General features: G+C 43.8%; 1 protein-coding gene across 2 annotated transcripts in view; it reads right to left on the bottom strand.

The window, feature by feature from the left end:
• Positions 1 to 8549: 8549 nt before the first annotated feature.
• xylb (xylulokinase homolog (H. influenzae)) overlaps positions 8550 to 21157 on the bottom strand; it is a 27978-nt gene continuing 15370 nt past the window's right edge. For both annotated transcript variants that reach the window (XM_049016365.1, XM_049016374.1), the window contains exons 17-20: positions 17992 to 18050; positions 17288 to 17375; positions 10460 to 10554; positions 8550 to 8807 (exon numbers count right to left, since the gene is read on the bottom strand). In XM_049016365.1, the coding sequence (XP_048872322.1) occupies positions 8739 to 8807; positions 10460 to 10554; positions 17288 to 17375; positions 17992 to 18050 (311 nt within the window). In that variant the 3' untranslated portion in view covers positions 8550 to 8738. The remainder of the gene's footprint in view (positions 8808 to 10459; positions 10555 to 17287; positions 17376 to 17991; positions 18051 to 21157) is intronic.

The raw sequence follows: 21157 nt of genomic DNA, 5'->3' as shown, positions 1-21157 counted from the left end.
AGGCAACAGAAGTCATCCTGCACCAGTACGCTTGCCAGACAGTACATAAGGTGCAAGGGGCAAGAGAGAATTCACTAGTTACTGTAGATATCAGGGATGATTAGTAAGCCAGATTGTATAGGGCCACAGTGGGTAATTTTAGCCTGGACATTGGGCTACCACCCCTACTCTTTCCATGGAAGCCCAGGGATCTTGTATGACCTCAGAGAGTCAGGACCAGGGATTTACGGCACCATTTTTACAGCACAGTGTCCCAGTCACTGCACTGGGATATTGGGATCCACAGTGACCACAGGATGGGCCAACCTGTTGGCTATAGTGTCCCCGTCACTGCACCAGGGCTATGGGATCCACACAGACCAGAGGCAAACCCGCTAGCCACACCAGCACCTCTTCCAGCAGTAACCCAGCTCTCCTAGCTGGTCTGCCATCCAAGTGCTGGCCAGGCCCAAACCTGCTTAGTTTCTGGGGGATTACCTAGCCTGATTGCCGCAGGTGAAATGGCTGCTGAAAAAAATGTGGACCCTCTGGGGGTGCCGAAGGACAGGACTGAGAAACACTGCCCTAACACTCTGAGCCGCATACCGACTGCAACCAAAGTACCTGCAGGAATCTTCACTATCAGGGGTAAACTTGCAAACCTCCCACAAGCAGGGCAGGGGGACAGGATTCAAACCTCTGACCCAGCAGGTGGGCAGCAACCATTCTAACCACAGACCCTCTGTGCTGCCGTCTGTCTGGGCGACATAACTAGCAGCCAAACGAGGCAGAACATGCATGCAAAAAACAAGAAAGTAAATCAGTATAAAATTAACGCGGCAGCTCATTAAGTGTTTCAAACAGATGGCTAAGCTATTCACGCCACAATCTTTGACTATTCGTCATTAGCTCCCCGCGTTCAGCGAAATGAATACGAATGTCACGCGGTGAAGAGCTACTTATTTGTAACAGAATGTTTCCTGGGTTGATTGATGTCAGGTGACTGAGTCCCATGGCCTTATGGGTAAATGAGCAAACAGGATAGAGTGGATAGAAGCCAGCTGTCTAACCGACACAAAATTGACATACAGAAAGCAGGACCCTATATAAAAACTGTGTTAACATTTTCAAATTACAGAAAGAATTAAGCTACACTTACCATATACTAAACTACACCACAAACCACATGCGATTTCAGTCACTAGCCTGTAAATGACAATAATAGAGAAATGTATGGACTCACTTTAAGCTGATGCATAAACCACATTTCTACAAAAGTAGTATTCACCCTGATGTTGTTCTAGAGATGTGTGCAGGGATGTTCGAGCTGCATTTTGCCTGTTTGGGGGAGGAAATTATTCCCCGCAGACCAGAAAATGTGGTAAATAAATTTTTAGTGAGCTCAGGGGTGATTCGGCCCTATCCTAAAGACATCGAGCTGAAAGATAAAAATATATAGCTAGCCCTTCCCTTCAAGGCGGAGTCAAGCTTCATGGGTTATCTGCTGTGGTCTTGCAACCTGTCCCCTCTGCAACCTATGTCAAGTATGAATCAGCAAAGAGGTCAAAGGTCAAAAGGAGAAAGGTCATAATGGGGATTAAGACAATAGTTTCATGTTGTTAAACATATATTGGAATGAGTGCTTTACAAGCTGTAGATAAATCCATCCCCCTAGCCCCCAGTTAACAGTCCAGTATAACAGGGCTTCCTGAAGAAACTGGAGAGGCAACGTATAGGAATGTGCCCCCCAAGGGGCGCCGTGGGACCACAGGCAGTCAGCAATATCCGTTAGAGGTTGTGGTAATAATTTAGAGGATGCGCTCAACATTAGAAGTGCAGGAGAGGCAGGCAAATCACATTGTGACATCAGGGGCAAGGACAAGAGCGGAGGACAGAGATTTATCATCGGACGTGAGATCTGCTTGACGGTGCTGGGATGCTGGCTCAGATGGTGGCGGAATTCAGCCTGGATACCGGATGTGCCAAATTCCATCAGAAATTCTTAGCAGCATGACAGCGTTCGCTGCAGACGAAACTAATCTTCCTTATTTCTTTGTTTACCAGCCTTTGACACAAAGTGAAAGGTAATGACTGATAATTTCCTTTTCTTAAATGTTCAGTAGCTCTTGACCTGACCTTAAGAAAATATATCGACACATTCCAAAAAGAGGTTACTCGGTACAGAAGCCAGTGAAGGCAACTTGTTTTTCAAAAATGGACGCTAACAGTGTTTTGGACATTCGATTTTTAACCCTGAGATACGCCAACGTCTACGTCTAATTAAGATGAAAAATCCCACCTCTCTCCTCTCCCCTCAGCCCGCACACTAACTTGGGGCAGCAATCTGACATCATATGGAATTTTCCAGAGATTCAGCTACTCTGGACCTGCCCCTGGGAGGCTTGTGATCGACGACCTGCAGCCTTCGCTCGCCCGGGCAGCATTTCTGCTGATGCGCAAGGACCCCGTGGGCTATCTGCAGATTTATATCATCGATTCGCAGTGTTTGTCTTAATAAACAAATCCAGCGGAAGCACAGGGAAAGTTCATGGGGGGCAGGAAGCTTCCTGAGCTAACCTGTGCTTCTCAGAGCCGCTCCAAACATTCCTGAGAGTCTCCCAGGTTCATGTAAATAAACTATGCATTTGTATCTTACATGAGAATGACAAAAGGAATGTTGCAATTCAGAGTGAAATGATCCAGCCGGAATAAACTTAGATTGAGACCCAAACATTCCCAAATATCCATTGATATGATATCGTGGCATATATATATATATATATATATATATATATCAGAAAACCTTCTCAAACCCTGGGATGTAAACTGACGATCTTCTAATCACTGGCACAGGATCCCAACCCACCATGCCACACCATCCCTGCAACAGACCACAGATTGTCTGACACAACCCCGATCTATAGGTAAATCAGGCCAACAGAGCGTCCATTGTTGACGTTCTGCCTTTGGCCCATGCGTCATTAAAACTGCATTCGTACCATCAAAGAATCTGCAAGCCATACAGAACATAAATGCACATTCAGCTGCTTCTGCCTGAGAGTCAAAAAAAATACAGGAGAGCTTCGCATGGATGTGGGTCCTTCCTCAGCTGATACCAGCAAACTGATAAACGAAGAGCAAATTCAGTCAGTCCATGGGATACATTTTCGAGATTCTGTGGAGTTAGTAAGGTTTGGAAATTTTCATTGGATTACATGAGGACTGAGTGAGTTTTGCTTCTCAATATCATATATCACAAGTTATTGCTGTAGCCAGGAATTAATTTCGAGGGGGGCTGGCAACCCTACCGACTGGTCCCTCTCAGTAAATTTTTTTGACCAGGGAGATGAAGCAAATTTCGGGTTCAAAATAGTAATTTTACTATCAGCCTACGTGCCTGATCAAAATTTAATTAATTTTTTATTTTTTTTTTGGGGGGGGGGGGGGTAGCACACATCATGGCACTATGCAGATACATGACTGGTGGTCTCATATGACAAACCACAAGAAACTGAGTGAGTTCAGGGAGTCTGTTCTGCGATTACCAACCACCTTACGGTCCATTCTGTGGATTGAGGTTCTTCTGTTCTGATTTGCAGAAATCTAATTTGTCCAGAATAATGGTGATATTGTTGCTGTTCTTATATACTCCAGGTGAGCCCAACATTAATAACACTGCTGAATATTCAGAGGTATCCAACGAAAGAATCATACAGTGCGACCAGCCTTTTGCCCACATTTCCAAAACCTCTACTAGATGAACACCCCGAGGTACCTCTAGCTCTCTCATGGAAGGCCAAACATGTACCGTGATTTATTAGGCATATGAAGGCAGTCAGACTTTAGCATTCATTAATAAGTCTTACAAACTGCCTCGGCATCTCGTGGGTCAGTAAACCATCATGCAGGAGATTGTTGGTGGTCATTTCACATGTTCTTGTCTTTGCATGAATGTTTTGTTAATGGAGGACTCTCCCACAAAGCAGCAGAACTGAAAACAGCAAAACTGTTTTGTTAGAAGACCCAGTCCGCTGGGAGTCAGGTGAGTAATCTGAGCTCCTCCAATCCACAATGGCCCTCGAATCATGTGACTTAATCTTGGCTGCTGAATTGCGCATTAATTACAGAATTTTATTGAGTAATAAATTAAACCAGAAGCTGGTCCAGTCTTACCATGGTACTTTTTTAAAAAAAAAATTGATTGTCATTTAGAAGAGAACAAAGCCTAACATGAGGCACACGGTGTACTTTACACAGAGTACCTCTGTGTGAGACAATAACACCTCAAGGCTGCAGTAAATAAGCAAACCCTGGGGAAAATGAGCAGTGAGGTGAATGCCTCTATACTATCCACAGAGTCTCCAAGGTATCGCTGTCTGAAATGTATCCACTTGTCATAAAAAATATCCTACCACCCCTGATAGCCTTAAGCCTGTTTTATCTCGTCATTCTACAAAAAATAAATTGGTCCAGGATCTGTTTATGTCATCTATCTGTAGATAGATATATTTGTATAGTTTCCCTCAGTGATTTCGGATTTTTGCGCAATAAACGCTAGTGTGACAAAAATTTCTGCGGATAACATTCATGTTTGATTTTTTTTGTGCTGGTATGGACAAAAAGTCCACAGCAATTTTGTGTAGGTTAAAGTCAAATCGAAATATCGATAAGATCACACTAGAAATGTTTAGTTAAAATGTAATAATCGACGTTCACGTGAACATCAATAATCCCAAATTAAGTCAGGGTAATTGAGTCATACAAACCCATGCCACTCGCCGGGTACTTCATTGGAAACCCTTCAGTACAGCTGACACAATGAAATTGATGATGTCTGCTTTCACAATGTGTTACTGTAGCTATGTGCAAACACAAAATACACCATGAAGTTAAAATGAGTTATCAGCAGGGCTGGTCATCCCATTAGGTGATATCGACAGCTGCCTTGGGTGCCATCATCTGAGGGGGGCGACTACTTTAGCCAATTTCACTTCTTCTTGGACAGGGGATGTTGCCAGTGAAGTTTGTATGAAGCATCACATAGGCTTCAACCAGTACTGGTGATCAACATTTAGTAATGCTAATGAGGAATGGTAAGAGGACAAATATACTTGTAGGAGTTTTACTTACATGTAAATGTTCTGAGGGCATAATGAAAAAAATGATTGATTCAGAGAAATAACCAATCAGATTGTAAAGGAGGTGGGTCCAAGCAACTAGAAGAGGCAGGACCAAAACATCTGATTGGCTGTTTCTGCCACCTGTAGTTGCTTGGATCCATCTCCTCTACAATTTGATTGGTTATCCCTCCGCACCAATCATTTTTCATTCTGCCCTTCTTATGTTCTTATGTAAGTAAAACTCCCATGAGTGACAAATACATAGCTGCTACCATTTTAGCCAAATACAGATTAGCTCTCGTCAATAAAGTAATTTCTTAGAGAGCAATTAAGATGATACTAAATATCAACGGCATCATTAAACAGTTTTTTTTCATTTTTAATTTAGTCAAAGTGATAATCATTTATATTGTTAACTTTTGGATGTTGTACGAGTATCATAAAGATAAAATTCTCATAATTTACAGCTTTAAAAAGTGGGTTTTTTAAAAAGTGGGTTTTTTAGTAAGAAACTGTATACAGAGTTTAAACAATTTCACAAATGCTGTGCATTAAAATAAAGTCACCTTTAAACCCGACTCCAAAAAATCTGGTTGTGGCAAAAATTTTCTGCTGAGAGGTATAAAGGAAAATATTGTTTTGAGTCGCTGACCACTGCAGCATGGTGCGACAAGAACAACACCTCAGGCATCGAGAACCAACCACGGCTCCTTAGAATACATCCTTAAACGGCCTGTCATGCATGAAAAAATATACCTGAGAAAACCGCATCTGGAGACGGCTCAAGCGATTGTGCTTGACCGACACAGCCGTGAGGGCACAGAACTCCACTTACTGCAATGAAAAATGAGTCACCTTTGTGACAAGGTAAACAAAGGCCACAGTACTGCGAGAAATAACAGAGAGCCAGGTATTTTTATAGGGGAATGATTTAACCTGATCGCCAGTGTCCCCGACCTGAGAAAATACCTCAGTATCAGAAGGTTCATTTCAGGGAAGACACCAGTCCCTATTGCCTGTTAGAAAATGGATTTTATTCTGTATGAGACTCTCACCATTGACATGCAGGGACAATCTGTGTCAGAACGCTGCAGGAATCTGTCTACGCCTCACAATTGTGTCGCTTCCAGTAATTCAGGTCAATCTTGGCTTGGTAACTTCCTCCTGGCTTGACTTAAATGCGACAACAGGCACAGTTGACTGGTGTATGAATTACCTATGTGTTAGGGCAGTATTTGTCTACCTAGTCTTCAGGGAGACCCAGTGTACAGTGTTGCTCCCTTCCAGTATCCAATACACCTGAACCCAAGGGTGTATGTTTGGTTTGAACATTGGTAGGGACCAAATCAACCCCAATTCCCCCGCTCCCATAGTTTCACATGGTAGTTCCACACTGTCCCTACACTTTATACACAAATCTATGCCCTTGCCAATCAAGAACACTGAATATAGTACAGATGTGCTGAAAGGTGGGAGGCAGCAAAAATGTGGACTGTCTGGACTTGGTTGAGAAATACTGGTTTAGGATCCGTCATCCCCTATTGATTTCAGGAAGGCAGATGAGGGGTATCTGGGAGGGAAGGGGGGCTGGCCAATGCTTGGCTGGTATTACAGTAATACCGTATATATATTTCCAACTGAGGTGGGAGAGGGGATGGGGGTAAAATTTGCTGACCTGAACCTGAGAGTGGTGGTAAAATTTGGGGCTAGGTTGCAGCGGTAAGACCTCTTCCTGGCTATTTTTACCATCCCTGAATAGCGGAATGTCAGATTTCTGAGACATTGCATATCATTTGCGGGTGTCAGAGAGCTGCTGTCAATTTGCAGGAGACTCCTGGAACCTCCGGGAGAGGTGGGAAGTCTATGATAACCTACTTTTAAGTGTAGCGGAAGCTCAGTCCATAGAGTCAAGTCATCTCTTGATAACATTTAATCAAATTAAATATAGAAAGAAGTAAGATAGGCTGGACCAATATTTGTAACAAACAAGGATTCTTTGAAGAATGACTCACTGTCTTTCGACACTAATCTTTTGCTCTAGTATACTGTGATAACACTGTGTAAACCTCTATATTCTTCAAAAAACATCATGTTCAGCACACCAACCAACAGCAGTAGGATTTTGTGTATGAAGTACAAAATGATCCTGCACAGCTGCTACTCTAGAAAAGTACCTTAATCATGTAAACACGTAAAACACATACAGTAAAATGTTAGGGATGCTTTTTGGTAAGGAATATATATAGTTTCAACCCTTATAGCAAACATGTAAAGCTAATTGAACGTCGTAAAACTGGCCACAAAAGATGTAAATGGTTTGTTGCATTTCATATTCTCTCTCCGGCACTGCCAGTCGAAGGTCATATGGCACCCATGGGGTGCCCCTTATCCAAGGCGAAGGGAGATTGGCTTGCTGAGCCGACGCCCCTCACGGAATGGCACCGTAGGTGGCCGCCAATGTCGCTTAACGGGATGACCGACACGGCTTTCTAGCGTCTTCTAGTTTTTTGTAAAAATCTCAGTGCAGAAGCTCAGGCGAACCCCATGACACGGCACGGGTCCATTTGCTAACTGAGATTAGCGCACCACCCTTATGTAGCTGCACACCCAGGCTAACGAACACACTGGAATCCCCATAAGGTTGGGTGCAGATTCTCTGTAGTCGGCACTGCAGGTGTTTTTTTTTTGCATGTTGTGCATGGCATTGGGCACAGTGAATACCAAACGCCAACCTGGGAGCCTGAGGTAATGTGACACACTGCCAGCGCTTAACGCTATGCCAGACATCTATCGCTTTGCCAGTTCTAATCTTGTTAAAACGCCATACATAATAGACACAGATGTGTCAAATTAAATTTAAAAATGGCAAAACGTTACCCAGCAAATACGATTATGTAAAACGTCTCACTTGGAACACACTGATGAGATCCATCATGTTAAATTCAGTAGGAATGTGACTGTATTAAGTATCACGCCTCCAGTTTCACATGTGTGGACACTGTGATGACAAACGGCATTAGTCATTTTTGAAGGACAATACCCATGTTTCAAAAGAGGACGAAACCAGATTTCATCATTATTTTAAAGCTTACAGTGCAACCTCATTGTTACCTGGTTTCCTAAATGAAGTAAATTTTACAGGATGTCCGGCCCACTGAACCCTAATTGGTTGAGTTTATAAATATGCCAAATGATTAACTAACAGTGCATATCCCTCTCCCTCCTGGAGTAACCAGTTCATTGAAGATTGTCATTTCTATCCAGGAAAGTGTTACCTTCAGATTTTTTTCGGTGAATACTGTGACCGGCCATGAAATGCTGGTAAGGGGCGTGCAGAAAGTTCCAGAATCAATACAAACTCAAAATTAAACAGCATTTCACACAACAGCAAACAGCAGATCATTCGTGTGTGAACATACATGGGACAGCAGAAAGACCACATATACAGGATTTTATAATTATCGCAAAGATCATTTATTCACATTTTTTCCAAGGCTCATTTTTCCACCTTCACCATGGTAAACACTTATTAATAATTAGTAACATTTGTTTCTTCTCAGTATTAATACCAGAGGAGGTGGGTCATTTTTATGTTTTAATTTGTGAAATTCATATTAATTCGCTGGACAAATCGACTGCTTATTTTCTTGCTTCTTCAAGTATCTTCTCCTCCAATTCCGCATATCTCTTTAGCAAAGGCCTAAAAATCTGAAAAGGAAGAAGAAAATTCCTCTCTGAATAGAGCAGTAAAAACACATTTGAACTGCACATTCAAATTACTCACACCTGCAGTTTTGTTCAAGTTAATTAAATTTAATATATGAAACCAAGTATGCACTACATCAGTTTTATGTTACAGTTCCAGCTTAATAGTAAGACTAAATAAGAGATATTAGTTACTTTTTTCCCTCCATGAATTAAAGGGCGACAGCTGCATTATTCGTGTCCTTTTGCAGTACAGGGTGAGTCTGGAGCCTGTCTCAGGAAGCACAGAGCCCAAGGGAGGGGATGCCCGGGACAGGATGGCAGTCCATCGAAAGCCACATGAAAGCACAGGGATCAATGACTGGCCTGACCACTCGTCCTTAAGGAATGGAGAATTTGTCCTCAAGCCACCAAAAACCAGAGGAGCATATTTTAACACCATGGACCTCTCGTGGCTCGGAAGAGTGGCAGGAAACAGTCTAACAGTCAGGTCTGTTCTCAGACGGAAGTGTCCAGGTCTCCTATGTTGACTATGTATAAACCTGTCAGTTTCTCACTTCTCTGCCAAAAGACTAATGAACTAGTGAGCCAGGTACAGTAAACTTCATAAGAAGCCGAAATACTTCAAACGCCTGGCTCTGATTTGGTTCAGTCTCGGTCATGCCTCGGTCAACCCATCCATCGGCAAACTCCTTACCCCACACAGGGGCGTGGGAAGCCTGAATCGCAAAGTCGGGGGGCACGATGAATGGGATGCCAGTCTGTCGCAGGACATGCACTTATCCACTAGTGCCAGTTTACCTATAGTAATATCCTACAGAGAACACTGATTCCCACATAAGAAATGCAATTACACACCACGTTTCCGAGCAACTTTCTAAGACAATTACCTGCACCCAAAACCACCAATAAGGCAATTGCACACAAAGCCCCAACCGCCGCATCCTATCAGGATACGCCAACCACACGACCGATTCCCTTTGATCACATGACCACCCTCCAACCCCCTGCTCTCCAAATGGCTGCATGAATTTTGCTTTCTGACTGCACGTCCCTCCGTAAATAGCCCAAGAGCTGGAGAGAGGCTCGAGTTCACACTGACGGTGGCAGGGTGCTTAACGAATGGCCGTCGACTCGGTAAAGTGGCCCGATTTACTTCAGTCAGCCTCCATCTGAAGATTCAAGTTGCTGAAGCACTAAAGAGGCCTTTATGTGCATGCGTGAGTTGGAGAGCGGGGAGGGAAGGAGCAGAACTGCGTCATCCATGTGAACATGTGACTTGCGCCTATAGCTCAGTAAAGGCCAGACTAATTATAATTCAGACAGCTTTCTGTTCAACTCTATAGACATTCTTACATATCCAAAGGTGGCTATTCAGCGCTGTGCTGCAGCGTTGGCGAGCCACGACTTATCAGGGAAAAAGAAACATTTAACACCGTCAACGGAGGCATCATCAACCTCGGCTCTTCTCGGCAGCTTTGTGAAGAAGTACAGCCCTTCATAACAGGATGGCAAGCTCACTGCTCCGCCCACACGCTCCCACACCTTCATGAGCACACCACATGACTTGCGTCTTCATCACCCACTTCTAGATGCACAGGAACAATTGTTTACGATTTGCGAAACAAATGCGAAAGTAAAATCGAAATTCAAACCTGTTCTGCTCCCGGGTCAGGCGTCGCAACCAGCTTCGGTTCTTGTGCATGTTGAACAGCGTCGGCAAAAGACACACCCCATTTGGCGTCAATTCCTGCCAAACACGAAAGCGAAATTAACAAAACGTTCTCTAAAAACCAAGTGCAGCGTCCTATCAAGTACGCTGACAACACAGTCAGCAGGGGAGCCAGTGAGGTTACATGGTCAGTCAACAGTAGAGTCGGGGAGGTTTCAGAGACAGTCAGCAGGGGAGCCAGTGAGGTACCACTTTAATTGAATGTTCATTAAAAAGAATTCATACAATATCAAACAATATCACTGACCAATAGCCCAACCCAAAATGCGTAAAAAACAAGACATACCTAGAAACAACTGGCATGCAGACAGAAATGCAGATAGGTAGAGTATTATTAAATACATATACTCTGGTTCACATTAATTACACAAAGGCCAAGACCACAGTGCTAAAGCGGGCAGTGCAGTGATATATAAAATAAAAATGATGATCCAATAAACAGATGAAAAACACTCCACCTGGAATGATTCCCAGGGGCCACAGCATTGCTTACATAACATATTACAGAGACATTGACCTTTGAGTTGGCCAGGCTGTCAGATTAGTCTTCGTAGGAATGCACCTGGCATTTAAACACAGCAGGACTGGAAACGCGCGACCCAACCTGCCAGCCAGCATCACAAAGAACTGGGATTTCTCCACAGCATTTACTTCTACATTAGGCTAAACCATGAAAGAAAATAGATATACGGTGGAAAAAAAACAACTGGTTTTGACACTGGGTTAATAAACGACGCTTTTACTGGACAGAGGATGCTTCGAGATCACAGAGATCTCCTCCTGCATCAAAGCATCTAAAATGCCAAGGCTGATATCTCCCCCCGCATTCTGCCCATAATGGAATGTCCCAACAACCAAGCAGCAGGTCACTTTCCAACACAGGAACCTGGGTGACGGCCTGCCACTGCGAGCCTGTCGTTAAGGGGGTATAGTGCTCGCTGAGAGGTGGAGGAATACGTGTCGGTGGCTCAGATCACACCTGGCATGGCAGAACAGGCTGCCTCTGGGCCGGGAGGGTAAATAGGACCCCAAGTGGCTCCTTGGGGAGGCTTTGTACAAAAAACAAACAGGTGACATTCAGTCAATTTATAAATGCAACAATAGCTGTATGTCAGGGGCGTATACAGGGGCGGGATCACAGAGACACTGACCTCAGCTGAAAGCTGATTGGCCCCTGAAGTTCCCATCCCCTGTCACTAAACAATTCTAAATATATCATTAGCTTAAAATAAGGTTGGCCCGTCTGTATGAATTATGCTCCCTCTTATGTACCCCAGGTCAGGTCAGGTCAGGTTGGGGAGCCAGTAGTGTCAGTAGATGCACTCTACTACCAGACTCTACACATGTACCAGAGTACCTGTGTGCTCCACCCCCAACCGTTCCACCTGTTCACATTCCTTAAAAACCTCATTCCTCCCTCTCATGCCCAGGTCACATGACTTGGCTTTAAACCCCCAGTCACATGACCAGGTCCCGTCCCACCCAGTCACATGATTCGGTTCCAATCCCTTCTCATAGCAAGTCTTACAGACATATGCTCCATCCAGGCTGATATGATATAATGAAGTGTTTACATTAAACCGGTTTCACTGAGCGCTAATAATTCGTGCTGTCTGAGCAGCACACACACACACACACACACACACACACACTCACCTACATTGCTTGTGAACATGAGAACATGCAAACTCCCATAATCCTGATTACAAGACAATGCCCCCCCCAAAAAAAAAAGAGTAATTGCTTCCACACATGGACATAACATACATTTACAAGACTGCACACAGGCCCTTTGTCTTATGACACATGAGAGCTAATATCCTGGAACATGCCGATCCAAAGCACCCAAATCTCAACAGAAACAAATTCAACGGAGACCTAGTTTTTAGGCATACTGAATCACAGATCACGCAAAGATGCTAAATCCTTCATTCTGAAACGATTACCAAAGGGCATGGCTCTGTTTCCTTAGTCTGGTACTTAATTTACTCAGAATAAATGATTCCCCCAGACAAACAACCAAACCATTTTTGTGTGTTTGTTTTAAGCTGGAGCCACCATTTGTACAGGAGGCAAAGTCCCTGCAGCCTCCTCACAATAAGCAAAGTCTGATTCTATCTAACAATCAGGACCTGAGGTGACGCCCTTTTTCATTCCTTTGTTTTCTTTTTGTCTTTCCACTGCAAAGAGGACCATGTTGCTTTGCAGGTTCCTGAAACTGGGGCCAACAGGCTTCTGGAAACCGTCTATCAGTTCTTGCTGGGCTTGTCCTCTTTAATCAACTGGGACGCGACTGAAATCTTCATTCCTTCGACAATAAAACGCATCAATATCACATTTGCGCCGGATGCAATGGACAAGAGCGGCCATACAACAGGCTGAGGGCCTTTGGTCTCAGCTTCCAAATCCCTCGGCGGATTACTCTATATTTTGACTAGCAATTAAAACCAAATGATAAAACGTAATGAAAACGGAGACGGCGACGCTTAAGCACGCTGTCTTGACGAGTTAGCGGCACAGGGGCCTTCTGCTGCAAGACGAAACGGTGGCTTATTTTCTCATTTACGGGATTAAGTGGGCTCTTGGCAACATCCCCCCCGGTACAGCCTTTTCCCAAGGACTTAGGACAAGATCCAAAGAGGTGTAATGAGCACCCAGGAAGAGCAAAACAATGATCAATATGACACATGCCAAACATCCAAGGATTTGCATTAATAATTCACGCTGCAATTGTCTCGCAGTCTGAGGACCTCATTAATAACTAATCAACATTTTCATTTCGCTTAACGGTTTATCAGAAAGCTCAATAATGGCACGGCGAACAAAGCCCAACATCCGGCCCCCAAAAAAGTACGGTTTTACTTGCATAACTTTATATTCGGTCCGTATAGCAAGTGAGATCGGCAGCCAGTTAATTCCTAAATTGTTGTCTGAGGTTTAATGTCAAATCATTATAAAGGACGTAATTATAGCCGTTTCCACTGGGTCGTTTCATCGGGCACAGAGCTGCACTCGTTCACTAATTGCATTTCCAATTTGTTTAGCGGTGTTTTCAGAGGCGGGATGGATCGTTACATTGGTGTTTGATTATAAGTGCTAGCTAGCTCAACCACAACAGGCAGTGGGGGAGGGCAGTGCATCTAAAGGTCAGACTAAGTTTTTTTTTGGCCAACAAAAAAAGAAAATCCAGAATTCCACTATTACTAAGAAATGTCACCTGTGTACCCAAGGTTGTTCACTGCCATCCATCCATCCATCCATCCATCCATCCATGAGGGCAAATCAGAGTCAGAGATTCTCAGAAGCATGAGTTCATATAGGTGAGGAAACTGGATCATTTACCAATAAGAATCTGAAAAAACAAACAGGCACAAAACCCTATTTCATTACAGTAATATAATGGCCTGGCCTGGAAACATCTCCAAATGCACGCAGTCGGATTTAAAGTTCTCTGTCGTTTTATTATTCGTATCGAAAATAAGCTTTTTCCCAGCTTGGATGTGTGGTTCGAAGGCCATGCAGGTCTAATCATCTGGCCTGCCATTTGATATCATCATGTTTACTACAAGGAGGGCGATAGAGACGTCGTTTCATTCACACAAAAAAAATCTATTATCGAAAACAGACAACACAATGCAAATTTCACAGAACATACACATATAAGCAAACACAGAAAATGGCTCTTACATAATTATTCAGCAAGAACTTTTACCTAAAGCAGTGGTTCTCAAAGGGTCCTTGGGCCCCACTGCCCTGCTTGTTTTCTTGCTATCCCTGCCCCCTGCCCCCACACACAAGTCCCAGCTGTCTTTCAACTACTGATTGACTGAACACTCCTTATCCAGGTAATCAGCAGTGTGTAGGGCAGGGATAGCTGGAAAACAAGCAGGGCAGTGGGTCCCGAGGACCGAGTTTGAGAACCATTGACCTAAAGCAACATCCATCCATCCATTTTCCAAACCGCTTACCCTACTGGGTCGTGGGGGGTCCGGAGCCTATCCCAGAAGCAATGGGCACGAGGCAGGAAACAACCCAGGATGGGGGGCCAGCCCATCGCAGGGCACACTCACACAACATTCACTTACGCATGCAAACCTACGGGCAATTTAGTAACTCCAATTAGCCTCAGCATGTTTTGGACTGTGGGGGGAAACCGGAGTACCCGGAGGAAACCCCACGGCGACATGGGGAGAACATGCAAACTCCACACACACAACTCCACAAACTCCAAACCCAGGCGGAGACTCGAACCCGGGTCCCAGAGGTGTGAGGCAACAGTGCTAACCACTGCACCACCATGCTACCCCCCTAAAGCAACATACAGCTGAGAATGCAGGGTCACTGGTGCAATTAGAGGTGAAGGGCCAAGTGCCCACTGGTGAAAAGTCTCTGGTAACCTTGGGATTTGAACCAACATTAGCGAATGTCCTAACCTGTTGAGCCTCGCACTGTCACTAACACCCATCACTGACTAGGTACATCCCCACACCCAGGATGTCCACACTAGCCCTAAACATGTGTATGCAGTCTCAAATGAGCACGCGTGTATTAATGCATGTGCTGCGGCATCACCTTCAAACGCCTTTTCTATGATTCGGGACTGTAGCACACCAGTACATGCTAAACAGGATCAGTGGGGTGAGGGTCCCTGTAAAAGCCAGTCCCTCCCTCCCCAATCCGCCTCACAAGCTGCCGCCCAATCCCGCTCTGTGGACCCCCACTCACTGCCTATGGGCACTGCGGCCGCTCCTGTTGCCATAGTGACAACTCCAGATGCACAGAGCGCAATAACATACTCCTGAAAGCCTTAAAGAAACGACACATCACAGTCACCTCGCTTTTATTGCCTGCATCTGACAATTGGCAATGCAGGGGGAAAAAAAAACCTTAAGATTTATTGTAATTTGATTTAGGATGCCATACCAATGACGCAAAATATTACGCATAATGTTATTTTACCATAAATGGATTTAGAATAGCCTTGCAAAGACACCCCACCTTCATCTATGTTTAAGCACAATACTTTTGTATTGAATCAGGTTTAAGGATACTCAGAACGCACATTTATTGCTAATTTATCAGGTGAATTCAAAAGAATCAAACAGGTGAATAAATACTACTTACAGTATTTATATTATAAAAAATCTTTTGATAAAATGAGAAATTATTGTTTATTATTGTCAATATTAAGTTTATTGACAGCTAAAATCAGTTCTGAGAAAAAGATAGTTGCAGGTGGGAGGCTGATTTCCACTGAAGCTGACCTCAGGTCTATGGAGCAGTGCTTCAGGTGGGCTAAAAGTATGGGGCAGGTGTTGTTGTTTCAGGGGCCCTGCTCAGAGAGTCACTTTAGGCCCCTCTGCCCTCCTAATGTAGTGACAGCTTGTGACTAACAGGGGGCCCCCAATCTGTGGATGGGATGCATGCACAAACAGACCTGTACTCATATCTTTGTGGGGACTCTCAATTCATTTCTATTGGCAATACCCTAATCGCAACGACAACAAAAATCCCTACCCAGCCATAACCTTAATCATAAGTAAACAAACAAAATACAAGTCTTTCGGTTTTCAGTTTTTTGATTGCAGTCACAGATATTTATAAAATTGAATTTACCCCGGTGGGGAGTGGAAAAAAAATGGTTCCCATAACCTCAAAATAACTGATTTTTATCACATTGTGGGGACTTTTGGTTCCCACAATGTAATGTGTATTTGACCCATGCGCACACAGTTAAAACGAGCACTTTATCTTTTTTGGCTGGTCAGAAACCTTGCTGCAGGCTATAAAGAAAGCATGTTACTTGAGGCATTTTCATAATTTATTCAGAAATGGGTTGTTATATAAAAACACTCTGACAGCCCTATACATTCCATATTTTAGTTGAAGAAGCAACCAAATACATAATACAGAAACCATAACCAACAAGCCAGTCGCAAGGTCACTGAATTACACTGCGATTTAACAACACTGGCTGGTCACCGGTTTCAGCTCTTGCCTGCCAGCTTAATTGGCCGTGCTTTTGAAACCGCTCGCTGACTTCATAGGGAGACCTCTGTCGCCTGAAGAAACACTTACAGCACACATCTGCCGTTCCTACACCTCCCACCGACTGCCAAAGACACATTTGAAGATTATTGTACTATTGAACCCAGTGTGCGTGAAACTGTCGGTGGGGAGCCCGTTTGTCGGCGGGGAGCCCGTTTGCTTGGTTTGTTCGACGTATGCTTTGATCGAAACCACAAACTAAAAAAAAAAGTGACAACATTTTTTACTTTCTGATCATTTCTAATCTTTCATCAAATCTGCCTCTCAAAATATGGGAATAAAAAAAGGACTAGCTATCGTATGTTTAATGAATTAGCAAAATTAAAATTAATTGTTGCAATGAACAAAATGGTCAAATGGGCTAAACAAATGAATCAGTACACACCTTCTGAAAACTGCGTTCCAATCACCTTTTGTGACCATAATACAATTCTGCTAGCGTATTAAACTCATTTCCTGTTTAGATTTCACCTCTAAGGTCCCATTAAGTAATAGCTAAAAATACGAGACGCTCTAATGCAAAGCAACGTACAGTTGAGAAAGCAGGATCAACCAATCCCTGGAGTATTTGGGGGTTAAGGGCCTCTCTCAAGGGCCCAATGGAACCCTAGGATTTAAACTGGCGACCTTCTGATCACAGGTACAGAGCATTCACACACTGAGCCGCACACCGCCCCCAAAGGGCTGGGATAGCAAGGCTTACCATGCTTTGCTCTGTAGGCAGAGCCGAGGCAGGCAGAGTTGGCTGTGTCGATGGTGTACACGGGAGCGTTGAACACGTCAGCAAGGACCTGTGAGGTGGGCGGGCAGGGAGGCTGGAATGAGTCCGGGGGGGGGGGCACTATGGGGGCTTTTTTTCAGAACATGCTAATGCAGACAGAACCTTTGTAATGCATATTAGCCATTATAAGGAACACATAATAATTACAACTCTCTCCACACATCTGTTTCATGGCTTCCAGGAGCAGACAGTCCAATCACTGACTTCATGTGAAAGTGAAATGTCCATCCCCCCATTTTCCAAAAAGAAAAAAAAAAAACACATAACAAATGCAGGATTGCGAGCAGTCTGGAGACTACTGGGCAGGAGAGACCTTGAATGAGATGCCAGCACATTAGGGAATGGATACACACACACACACACACACACACACACACACACACACACACTAAGGACACACGCTAAGCACAGAAGAGAAAGAAATGAAAAGGAAACAGGAACAGATGTTTACAGAAAAGTGATTTATGATTATACTTAGGATTATGCAACACTGCCATTTACATATATTCTTACAATATCTTTGCATATTCGTACTTTATGTACTAAAGTATTTCCTTGTATCTACCAAACTACAATTAAAACAAAAACAAATGAAAGCCATGTTTTAAGTGCCAAGGTCAACTAACCTGCACAATGTCATTGTTGGAAGAAGCCCCCCCAGTGGCCAGGACTTTAGTTCCAGGAACTGAAAGAAAAAAAAATGAACTGAGTGACTTTGAAACAAACCACAAGCCATGAAAACAAGTGGTAAAATACAGGAGAATCTGAATGCAATGATTCCCAACCCAGTCCTCAAGGACCCCCAGACAATCCACATTTTTGCTCCTTCCCAGGTCCCAGCACACCTGCACCATGTATTCAGGGTTCTTGTTTGGCTGGGAGCTGGGAAGGACTATAAACGTGGACTGTCTGGGGGTCCCCAAGGACTGGATTGAGAATTACAGTTTTAAGGCATGTCATTTATTAATCAAACTGCTCTGCAGCACCATATGACAATAAGAGACACAAAACACTGTATCTTTCCATCACGCAATTCAGATCTGTTACCAAAAAATCTACTGAACTTTACCATTCAAATAAATGGAAATATAGTAAAGTAACACTTCGATACTGTACTTTGGAAATGTATGAACTTATTTTTAGGTACACCAATTTAATTAACACCGAAAACACCCGTATAACACCCAACAGGACACCCCCCATACAAGACTGACATGGATTTCTAGAAACCAGGTATATTATCAACGGACTCCCTTGCACCTCGAGCGTTTACCATGAAAGTGCGATCACTCTCACCGCAATTACAGCCGAGAAGCAGCAGCTCGTGTCACCTGACCTCGTGATTCCAAGTGATTAATACTCACTCGTGTACTGCAAAGACCCAACACACCGTCTAGCAGTTTAGTCTTCCAGATTTTTGTATTGGTATCTTGGGCAGCCATAGCAGTTTAATAATCAGGCATTTCTAATATCCATGATGTATAGTGTTTCCATTCTGCGATAAGGCAACATACTGATGTGTGTTTTGATTCCACAGCTTAAAGTTTCTTCACTTCCTCACATTCTTCACCTACATAGAGCGCAGATCCCGGTGCTTTTCATTAATACCCAGCCCACACAGTAAATCACCGACGCTTTCCATGCTAATTATGCCTTCTATTTAAGGTCATTGTGTATTCAAGAACGTTCCCATTTTGCACATCAATAAAACTCTCGGAAAAGGGGGAGGGTGACAGTTATGAATAAGACCTTTGTCATTTGCATTTGCTAAATATTAATGCCACTAGCGGGAGCCCTCACACTCATATACATATGAAATAACCGTGGAGGATTTCACGACGAATTAAACTGCGTTTATGAGCGGCTCGAGGGAAACATCACGATGCGAGTGAGCCGAGCCGGCAACGCACTTCGGAAATTCCTCTGATTCTCAGCATTTTGGTCACGCACAAAAGCATATTTAAATATACAAATTTAAAACATAATCATCAACCCATCCTCTATAACTACCCATGACTGCTAATCCAGGACACAATCATGGACAGCATCAAGGAAGCACAAGGCTCAAGATAAGGGACAACCTGGATTTGATGATAGCCCATCGTAGAGCACACAGACTATGGGCAACAGAGTCACCAATTCACCCAAGAGCAAGCCTGGCGACGTGAGGCTATAATGCCTCTGTAAACATCCCATTACATCGGGCAATAAATAATTTGTAGCCATTCGAAACACCTATTGAGTGAATATGAACAGGAGGCATATAGTGTGGGTAACTTCTTGGTATCGGAATACAGTGCATTAGATGGATCAGGCTGAAGTTCAAACCCTTGTAGGGAACATGGCTGATAGATATAAGTACTGCTTAAATCCTGTAGCTCAGAAAGTAGACCGCTATGCTCACAATATAAAAGTCATAGGTTCAAAACCCATGAAGCACACCGAAACCATAACCTTTGCCTCCACTTTATCTAAAGGCATCAGTTAAATCATAGATCACTCGCTTAATATATTATTTCTCTAGTTCATCATATTTTCCTTCACGTGATTATGTATGCTCATGTGATTTATGTATGCTTGTGGGGATGGTATATGGCTTAGTGGGTTGTGCCTGGGAATGGAAGGTTGTTGGCTTGAATCCCATCCATCGAAGAATGGTCACGTCTATTGAACCCTTTCATGAAGTCCTTAACCCCCCCAGAAAAAGCTTTAGGGGCAAACGTGTTTTAATATCCCCTAACTGTTCACAGCACTGCTCCGAATCTTAGCGATTTTGGTCATTATGATGTGTGAGGGGAGTTTCCATCAGCCAGTGGGATGTATGGGTGTCACTCTGTCTGTCTGACGGCTGATGTCCTCGACCCGCAGAACATCTGCCAAGACGACAGTGCCACGGGTCCAGTCACCAACGCTGGCCACGTTTCTTTATCATTTCCCCCAGCCTCACATCAACCCGTCTGCACCAGGGAAGGTTAAGTGTTGGTCTCGAGCGGCTGGGCTGAGCTCCCGGTCGCTCCTGGGTACCGTAGGCAACTTCTGTGCAGACAGTCTCCTTCCGGGAGAGATCAAAGGACGGCGTGAATAATTTATGCCAAAAACGGTAACGTTTTGAGGTGATCGATGGTGCTTTTGGGGATATGGGGTGATTCAGACGGCCAGTGCATAGCTAAATAAGCCCCCACCCTAAAGACGACACACATTGATGCAACGTTACGACAAGTCGGGCTTTTTCTTTAAAGCTGGGAGCTCAGAACGTATGACTTCCAACTTAGATATTACAGAGAACAAATTTTCAGCACGATGGACTCCAGCTACTGCTCCCATGTTTTAAACTGGACCTAAAATGAATTTAGAACCACTTCATTTTGCGTTTTGCTGTATTTTCACATAAAACAAATGGACAGCCCATGGAAATTTTTAGGTACATCTCTATCTTAGAACCGTGGGGAATACACACGACTAATATTATTAATGAAAACAATAAATATTTAATACCTTTAATTTATCACCCCCGTTCTCCAGTAGATGAAACACAGTTAAAGGATAAATTGGTGCAGTTCACAAACTCGAAATAGTTTAGTGGAAAGCCAGTGCGTGAATCATGTGAGCAGAAAGCTTCCTCGCTTCCGTAAAAAATCATCAGTAATAAGCCATAAAGCAGGGAGCCTTTCACTTTCACGCTCGCTTGTATTTTCAGAACTGGGTCACGAACCCCTCTGTTGGTCATGTGACCAGCTTCACAAAGGCGTCGCTGTCGAAAGCACCTCAACAGGTGTCATGGGGTTCCGCCGT

Source organism: Brienomyrus brachyistius, chromosome 1 (assembly GCF_023856365.1).
Source record: "Brienomyrus brachyistius isolate T26 chromosome 1, BBRACH_0.4, whole genome shotgun sequence".
Classification (NCBI taxonomy): Eukaryota; Metazoa; Chordata; class Actinopteri; order Osteoglossiformes; family Mormyridae; genus Brienomyrus; species Brienomyrus brachyistius.
The sequence above is the reverse complement of the archived record's forward strand: the minus strand, read 5'-3'. Positions and strand labels throughout refer to the sequence as shown.